This window comes from Macrobrachium rosenbergii, chromosome 10 (genome assembly GCF_040412425.1).
Source record: "Macrobrachium rosenbergii isolate ZJJX-2024 chromosome 10, ASM4041242v1, whole genome shotgun sequence".
Lineage (NCBI taxonomy): Eukaryota > Metazoa > Arthropoda > Malacostraca > Decapoda > Palaemonidae > Macrobrachium > Macrobrachium rosenbergii.
The window spans coordinates 66,012,207-66,022,206 of NC_089750.1; the positions used below are offsets into that span (position 1 = coordinate 66,012,207).

Here is a 10,000-nt window from a genome sequence, read left to right on the forward strand (position 1 = left end):
TATATATATATATATATATATATATATATATATATATATATATATATATATATATATATATATATATATATATGGTGACCAATAGACTCTCTCTCTCTCTCTCTATGCATATATACGTGTGTATGTGTATATATATACATATACTGTATATGGATATAGATAAATTGGTATGTATATTAATCAGGCAAAATTACCGACAATTTGCATAAACACCATTGTATTGGATAAATGCGATTTAGTTCAACTAACTGGTCAAATATATAGGTCATTTTGCAGTTACAAAGATTAGATTAAGTTAGTTATATATACATATATATATGTATGTATATACATATATATGTGCGTGTGCGTGTGTGTATAATATATGAGAGAGAGAGAGAGAGAGAGAGAGAGAGAGAGAGAGAGAGAGAGAGAGAGAGAGAGAAAGGGAAATACATAATCCGACGCGATCCTGTTACCGTAACTCTCCCTCTACTTCTTCTCCTCCTCCAAGTTCTTCGGAGGACAGAAGTACGGCTACCGCCCCATCCCTCGCGTGATCCTGGGCTCAGAGCTGCTGATGCTGCGAGAAGCCCTCGTCAACATGGGCGTGGACGTCATCCTGATCGACAGGTGGTACAAGAAGGACACCAACTCGGTGCCCTTCGTCTTCAACCTGCAGTCCATTTCGTCCATCCTCGTCAATTTCAACAACAAGGTAGGATATGATTGAGTGAGTGGTGGGTCTAGTTTCCTCTAGACTCTAGAGGGTGAATGCCATCAGTGAACCTCACGTGATGCACTGTAGGCGTTACTGAAGGGCAGAATATGAGTGACTTGGTGGTCTGTCTAGTTCCCCATACAGGGTTAATGCCATCAGTGTACCTCCCGTGATGCACTGTAGGCATTACTGAAGGGTAGAATATGAGTGACTTGGTGGTCTCTCTAGCTCCCCATAGAGGGTTAGTGCCGTCAGTGCACCTCACGTGATGCACTGTAGGCGTTACTGAAGGGTAGAATATGAGTGACTGGGTGGCCTCCCTAGTTCCCCATAGACGGTTAGTGCCGTCAGTGCAACAAACGTGGTGCACTGTAGGCATTACTGAAGGTTAGAATATAAGTGACTGGGTGGTCCGTCTAGTTCCCCATAGAAGGTTAGTGTATCAGCGTACCTCATGTGATGCACTGTAGGCGTTACGTAAGGGTGTTTGCAGCATCCCTTAGGACCCTAGCTGCACCCACTTGCAAGCCTTTTATTTGACCTCCATTCCCGCTTCCCTTATTCAGTCTTGCTGTCCAACCTCTCTGACTATTACTTCTTAGTTCAACTGTGCTCTTTTTTCCAGTTCCACCTTTAGATCCTGATACTTCATCTTTGTTTACTGGATCTCTTTATCTAGCTGTCCGGCCACTCCAACTTCTCTCTATTTCTGTTTTTCCCTAGAAATATAATAATTCCTAATAATTCTTATTTCAAAAAGCAATAGTGTCTATTACCCATTTTCTTCGGGCTTAACGTAGAAAACGGGAAGTAGGCTGCAGCGACGAAAATATCAACCTTGACAACGTTTTCCTTTCTCTTCGCCTTTCCCCAACGGCAGCGTGTCCCGAAACTGCAAGCCCAGGACCAAGCCACCTGGTGGGACACCCTGGCGAAGATGCAGAAGCTCCTGAGGAAGGCTGCCCAGGCGTGCTACAACACTCACAAGATGGACAAGGAAGCCATGCATAATTATTTCATGTCCGGTGAGTAATGGTTAGAAGACTTTCCGACTGCATGGCCTATGCACGTACAGAAATATAAATTTAAACACGTTCTTGCGAATGTATACATGTACACACTCATATACATATATATTATATGTATATATATGCATACACATCAATCGCAAAATTGTACCGTGCGTTCATACAAAGATTAACTGGATTATATTTAAGAGAGATTTAATTCACAAAATTTACAAGCTTTCAAAGGACCAGCTGTCCTCATCGTCTTTGAAAGCTTGCAACTCTTGTGAATAATAAAATATCTGTTAACTGCCATCCGGTTTAAATCAGGTCAGGCCAAACACAATATATATATATATATATATATATATATATATATATATATATATATATATATATATATATATATATATATATATACATACACACACACACACACATATATATATATATATATATATATATATATATATATATATATATATATATATATTGTTACAAGTGCGTCTTGGCTGATCAGTTTATTACTTGATTTACGTAATTTTTTCATGGCCCTGCATGCCAAGGACACACGTAACCTGTCACTTGAAGCCACGAATTAACCTCAAAGACAGTCGTTATATTAACCAAAGGTCGCCAGTTAAGGGTAATTAACCTTAACAAAGAATATTCAAGGAATAAAGACTTTATGATAAATGTCACCAACTGCAGACGCAGAAAAAATCTCTACTCGTTAAGATGGTATTAAATACAAAACGCAACGGTTCTTCCAAACAATGGATCCGAGACACAAAGAATGCATAGAGAATTAAAATGACTTGCTTACCCTAAGTCCTAGTACTCTCAATGGAATAATTTGGATGAAGCTAAACAATATAATAATTTGGCTTAATCTAGACGTCATAAAAGCGTCTACCGTAAGTGGTGGCTGGAGGATGAAACAAAGGAAGTTGGAAATACAGACGTGGATAAGTAATTGACGAAGTTTTGAACAAAAACACAGACTTTACCTTGGACGAAGCGTTGCTGCGCATACAACGGACGATCGGAAGTTCTGGAGAATAATTCGTCACTTCACAATTCACTAATAGAAGGTGATAGACAAAGGGTGGAGAGACCAAAAAGACGTCTGATCTCTGCGACAGTTCAAATCTCTCTCTGCTCCTTGTCTGACCGGCGTTGGGTCAAACAGGGAATGCATTCATGTCCTGGGGGGTCAAGTTTTGTCAAAAACATTGGCCAAGGAGGACAGGTAGAAAAAGCTTTAAGACCACCTATCTTAAGGTTGGATATGGAAATTTTCTATGGGGTGAAATGCCTAACGCTACCGAGTTCTTTCCTACACACGAACGTTAAAATTTGAACTGGCTACGTGACCCGGCCGCTACAACACCCGTCCTTCCCGCCTTGGTTCATCTGATATTACTACAAAGAAATACATTGAGGGCGAACAGCAGTAATATTTATATATATATATATATATATATATATATATATATATATATATATATATATATATATATATATATATATATATATATATAAAAATTCGATTTGATATTCAAGTTGTGTGAAGAAGGATGATTTTCATGAAAGTAAACGTAAAAGAGGTGTCAGTTTGACGAATGGCATGTTATGATCTTCTGAAGAAGGCTGATAAGAAAGACTAGTGATAAAAATGGCGGGAGGGGGTTGGGGGGAAACCAGTCCAAGCCTGCTAATCTTCGAGCATTTGGAAAGTTAATTTGTCAATTGATAACAAACGTATTCCTTAATGGACTTCCATGGAGGTGCGAAAAAGTGTTAATGTTAACAGAGTTCTCATATTTCTTACATTTGCAGGGTAAATTATGTTGGCAGTTTCTTGTTCCTCTAAAATGCCATCTATTTTAAGGGTAAATTCCTTGCTAAATTATCATCAGCAAGAATTTACTCTCAAAATAGGTGGGATTTTAGGGGAACAAGAACCTGTCAACCCAATTTTCCCAGCAGACTTAGAAATGATATGAGAACTCTATTAAAAATAATGGCTCTTTGAACCTACATGAAGCCCCATAAGGAATACTATAGTTCCATTTACTTCTGATTAGTTTTCCACTTCTAACTCTTTTCACGCTATGATTTCAACCATCTTCTAGCCCTCTTTCTGTATTTAACATTATCTGCTGTTATTTCTTTCCATTGAACACCAAAAGTTTCTGGACTTTGAATTTCAAGTCAATGGCCCCTGTGGGCTTGTTCTACATGAACAGGGCTTATGTTCTGAATAATAATAACAATAATTTCCCTCCTCCTTGCTTGCTTCTGCAGTTCCTCGTTCATTCACCTCTGATGGCGCTTTACAAGGAAAACAACTTCGTCATTTGTCAACCATTTTTTTTTCATAGTAATAGATTTATAATTCAGTCACTTATTTTCTCTCTCTCTCTCTCTCTCTCTCTCTCTCTCTCTCTCTCTCTCTCTCTCTCTAACTTACACTTAACCTAAAAGCTTAACTTGAGCAAAGAGCATCTTTTTCACTGTATACTTCCCGCAACATTAAGTATTCTTCTATTCTACATTTATAGGAAACTTTCAGTTGCCTCTCTCGTCTTCTAGACATGATGTTGGATCAGTTAATGATTTGACCAAACATAAGTAATTTATGTTTTCGAATACCTGCTTACATTAGTCAGCCTTGTCTCTTAACACAACACCCATGTCATTATCGTCATGTCAGTGTCTTGGGCTCCATTTGTAATGTAGAATTCTTCTCTGCTAAAAGTTCATGCAGGCCACTTTTCAGGTATTTTTTCAGTTAGCTCTGCACCTTCCTACTGTCAACAACGCTATTTCTTCGTCCTTCCTTCAGTCCTGAGGGTTGTCCTTCTCCCTTTTTGCCTTAAAAGCAAAGAACAATAATAACAACAACAAAAATAGCTTATTAGCCACTAACTGCAGCTATCTTTTATAATCGCTGCTTTAGCTCAGAACACTGCGTCATGCTGTGACGTGGTCTGCATTGTTGTGATACAGTGGTTTTTTTTTTTTTTGTTCCTGATCCATCGGATGCTCGCTTGATTTTTTCTTCCTTTTTTTTTAATGTGAGCTCATCTGACTAACCCCTTTCATAATTCTTTGTGTAAACTCATTTATTCATTTACCATTTTTTTACGAGACTATAATCCATTTTCTTTATTTGTCGTACGTTTCTCGTGACGTCTTGATAATAATTTTCCTCCTTTTATCTTTTTTCTCAGAAGCTCGCTTGACTCGATTCCATTCGTTTTTCTGCAAGTCGTTCTTTCTCTGAAACGAAGAATAAAAAAAGGCTGCAATTATAACGGCGATACGCATTTCCTCCGCTTTTCAGTTTTCTTTAAGAGAACGCTATTGGGATGGCTTTTTGTCTATCCGTCCGCTCTCAGCTCTTAAAAACTACCGAGGCTAGAGGGCTGCATATTGGCATGTGGATCATCCACTCTCCAATCATCAAACGTACTAAATTGCAGCCCTCTAGCCTCAGTAGTTCTCATTTTATCTAAGGTTAAAGTTAGCCATGATCGTGCGTCTGGCACCGCTATAGGTGCCAACAGCACAGGCCACCTTTGGTCTGTGGTTGAAAGTTTCATGGGCCGCGGCTGAGGGTTTCATGGGTCCTGGCTAAGAGTTTCATACAGCATTATACGCTGTACAGAAAACTCGATTGCACCGAAGAAACTTCGACGCATGTTTTGTTTGTTCTTCTTACTGATAACTTGACTTAGTTTTTACTACAAACAAACAACTGTCCAAGGGAAAACGAAGGTAAAATGGGCGTCATCCCAACGCAATTTTGCCAAAGCAAACAAAATGCTTCACACGCGAGCAAGCAAGCAAGCAGGCATCACATGACGAATCCAGCGTCAAGCATCGACCAAAAAGATTGATAGCTGAGTCACAGTAGAACCCACACAATGCACAGATTTATATACAGACAGATAAACAGATACAGCGGACAAACAAACAAACAAACAAACAAACATGCGGACACACGAACGGGAAGCGAGGAAGACTCGCGTGACTCGAAGGATGACAGAACTGGTGTGATACTCGTGATGTTGCATAGATGGCGTGTCTGCTGTCGACTTTTTTTCCTTTTTCATTTTGGTTTTTGTTTTCCCTCCTCTTCCGTTGGCCTGCTGCCTGCTTTTCAGAGCCTACCGCAGTGACGACAAAAGGCTTTTTTCTTTTTTTTATTTATTATTTTTTTAGGCGTTGGCTTAAAGGCCGGATAATTATTCTTTGTGTATCGTTCTGTTATCATTAGTGTTATCAGGGTGACATCAAATGATTTAGACGGAATGTATAATAACACACTAAACAAACAATTCGCCTTTGACAAAAGACCCGGATCAAATTACTTCTAAGGTGGAAGCTGTTTATTAGTACCGCAGTGAAATTAACGAAGTAATCAGGTCGGTTAATTAAGCAGCTCATTTTGGAAAGCTAATCTACCACCGTGTTATAAGCATATTTATTCTTGCTTATTCACAAGGTGCAGGAGACCAACCATAATGCCCTGCATGTGTGTATCCATGTATGTATACATTTTTGCTTATATCATATACATTCAGAGTGTCTAGGTTACTTTAAATTGCGTAGGCGAAATCAAAGTCTTAAAATTAAGTATACTTACAAATTTTAGTTTTCGTTTTGTTTCGTGAGTTATTCCATTTATTCAAGACTGTCTTTGGTTTTATTTCTTCTCTCATGATTCTCTTTCTTTCCAGCGCTAGTAGTCTTCGCCATACCCTTTCTAGTTTTCTGTAAAAGAAAACTATTGTGCCGGCTTTGCCTGTCCGTCCGCACTTTACTCTGTCCGCACTTTATCTGTCCTCCCTCAGATCTTAAAAACTTCTGAGGCTAGAAGGCTGCAAATTGGTATGTTGACCATCCACCCTCCAATCATCAAACGTACCAAATTGCAGCCCTCTATCCTCAGTAGTTTTTATTTTATTTAAGGTTAAAGTTAGCCATAATCGTGCTTCTGGCAACTATATAGGATAGGCCACCACCGGGCCGTGGTTAAAGTTTCATGGGTCGCGGTTCATACAGCATTATACCGAGACCACCGAAAGATAGGTCTATTTTCGGTGGCCTTGATAATACGCTGTAGCGGCTGTTCAGAAAACTCGATTGCGCCGAAGACACTTCGGCGTATTTTTTACTTGTTTATTAGTATGATTTAATTCCACACGATCCCCTTCTATAGGTAGTATGTCCAAGGATAGTTACTTACGCTTCCTCTACCAACAGGTTATGGAATGTTTTCCATGAATGGTTTTCTCTTATATAAACTTAATACATTATATAAACATAATATATTAATACTGCAGTGAGATTAAGGCGGTAATTACTTCGGTTAATTACACAACCCATTTTGGAAAACTCAGTTGCTTTCGTGGTACAAGCGTATTGTTCATGTATACTTGTCTCATCGTATGAATTTACGGTGTTCAGGCTACTTTAAATATGTCTAAGCGATATCATAACCTAAAAATTAACTAAACGTGCTTCCAAACAGGAGCTATTTCCCAAGACAGCGATTTTCTTTCCCACTACCAACAGACTTTGGAATTTTGTTTTCCGTGCTGGCGGTTATACTCATTTCTGTAGCATTCTGTTTTTCAGTATAGCGAACTTTAGCATCTTTGTTGGGGGTTAGACGGATTCTTTACCTTGCGCATACATCGTCCCCTGCGCACACACACACACACACACACACACACACACACACACACACACATATATATATATATATATATATATATATATATATATATATATATATATATATATATATATACAGTATGTATATATATATATATATATACACACACATACACACACGTAATATTACCCACCGTACTGTTATTACCCCTCCCAAACGTCTTTCTGAATCACAGAGGTTACTCGAGGTGGTTAACAATTTCGTAACCTCAAGATTACACCCGTGCATATCTAAACAGCAGGATACAGCCCCACTGTATCCGGTACATACGTAGTGTATCTCACGTATATCTTCGCCGCTCCCATTTCCATTTCAAATGGAAGACGTTCTACCGTTCATTAAGAAAATACTAACAACTCTTTAGGATTTCTCTGGGTAACCCCTTTTTCTTTATACTTTATTCTTATGCTTTTCTTCTTTCATTCTTTTTTCTACTCTATTCTTCTTTTTTTCTTCCATTCTTTTCCGTAGGGGGGTTAGTGCCGTCAGTGCAGCTCAGGTGGAGCACTATAGGCGTGGGTGTATGCAGCGTCCCTTCGGCCCGTAGCTGAACCTACTTTTTAGCCTATTACTTCACCTCCATTCTCGCTCCCTTTCTTCAGTCTTGCTGGCTGTCCAACCTCACTAACTATTACTTTTTAGTGGAATTGTGGGGCTTTCTTCCAGTTCCACCTTTAGTTCCTTGCACTTCATCTCTTTATTTTCTGGATCCCTTTATCTTGCTGTCCAACCACTCTAATTTCCTCTTTTCATTGTCTCAAACACTGAATGGCCGAAAGTGATACAGTGCTTGACTTGACAGCCTAAATTTCATAAATCATGTCAATCAATCTTCCACTCCCTCTGCACAACAAAGTCATCCGAGCAAAGTCATGATTTCGTTATTACTGATACTAGTTGTTATTATTATTATTATTGTTATTATTTTCATTATTATTCGAAGGTAATAGACCCTCTTTCAAGCATGTTTTGTTAAAGAGAATGGCAGCATCAGTGGAATTGATTTTATATATATGGTCTTCTCAATTCTTCTTATGAACATCGGCCACTTATCAGCGAGAAGAAAATAACAGGAAGAATTGAGGAGACCATATATAAAATTATTATTATTATTATTATTATTATTATTATTATTATTATTATTATTATTCAGAAGACGAATCCTGTTCTTATGGAACAAACCCACTGGGGCCATTGACTTGAAATTCAGGCTTCCAAAGAATATGGTGCTCATTAGGAAGAAGTACGAAGGGTTAAAGGTAAATGTGCCAGTACCGTCAAGAATGACGGTAACATAAGAGAGGGAGCAGGGTACCTTCATTCTGCTTATATATACCGGGATAGGCACCGTTCTTACCCCATACAAATGGGGGAAAAGCACTTTAAAAGAAGAAGAAGAAGAAGGAGAAGAAGAAGAAGAAGAAGAAGAAGAAGAAGAAGAAGAAGAAGAAGAAGAAGGGATGAGGGAGGCTAGCCTGGACTAGACGATGGCTACTCAGAGCATACAGTTCATTTCCCAGAGAGTATATTGTTATGAAAAGCGTAAATACAGTATTTGGATACATATTACTTTTTCTTCTTCACTATTCTAACGGGTCGTTTCGTCCCTCTCCCGTAAAATTATATAGTTACCTCTCTCATATATCCTGTGTCTCAGATTTTTATTAGACTTTGGTAAAACAGTTATGGCAACATGGCAGCTATCTTGACACTGCGTACTTAATTTGATTGTTATTTTCAAAAATTTACGTCCAGGACCGTTCGTCTGTTATTCTTGCTAACATATGCACATTTCAATCTTTGTTTAATAAGTAAGTTTTAAACTCTTCCGCCTGTTTCTGCAATTCTTAGCTACTGCCGATCAGCATTACACATCCTACTGACGCACTTTCCTACCGCTTGCTTTCTATAATTTAGACGACCTATTCCGTAATTATCCTTCAATTAACCCGAAGCATCATGCATAACTTCCTTCTCAATAAACGCTGCGTCATAGAGTTGAACGCTTCTCTACAAACCAAGCGAACAGTTATTATATGCGAGACAAAATACCAAACTAGATTTCTCCTTACGAAATTTGTTAAAACCTAATGGAGGTAGATTTCCTTTTATTTCGAAGGTAAAAAAAAAAAAAGATCGTTGTTTTATATCCCTTTGTTTTTACAGAACGCTCTCAACAATATCACTTTACATGTTCGTAATTTTTTAAAGTATAAATTCGCGCACGCTTACTTCCAAATAAATGCGATTACTCTCGATAATCTTAAAAAATATCTACGCCACTTTCAGAGAACAAAAGGGGTCACTCTGTGCTAAGGCAAGGTCGCATACACTGAACGACATGGCATGATTATATGATATTACAGGGCAATTTCACCTTCTGAAACCGATTCATGCAAGGAACAGTGTTAGTGTTCACGCAAACTCTCTCTCTCTCTCTCTCTCTCTCTCTCTCTCTCTCTCTCTCTCTCTCTCTCTCTCTCTCTCTATCGAGGCTCAGCTAGCAATTTCACCTTCTGAAACCGATTCATGAAAGGAATA

At 38.5% G+C, this 10,000-nt stretch overlaps 1 protein-coding gene across 1 annotated transcript in view; it reads left to right on the forward strand.

The window, feature by feature from the left end:
- The window catches only part of LOC136842742 (NACHT and WD repeat domain-containing protein 2), an 89,121-nt gene that overhangs the window by 19,498 nt on the left and 59,623 nt on the right, over positions 1 to 10,000 (forward strand). Inside the window, exons 5-6 of the mRNA XM_067110481.1 lie at positions 494 to 697; positions 1,581 to 1,725. Of these exons, the coding sequence (XP_066966582.1) occupies positions 494 to 697; positions 1,581 to 1,725 (349 nt within the window). The remainder of the gene's footprint in view (positions 1 to 493; positions 698 to 1,580; positions 1,726 to 10,000) is intronic.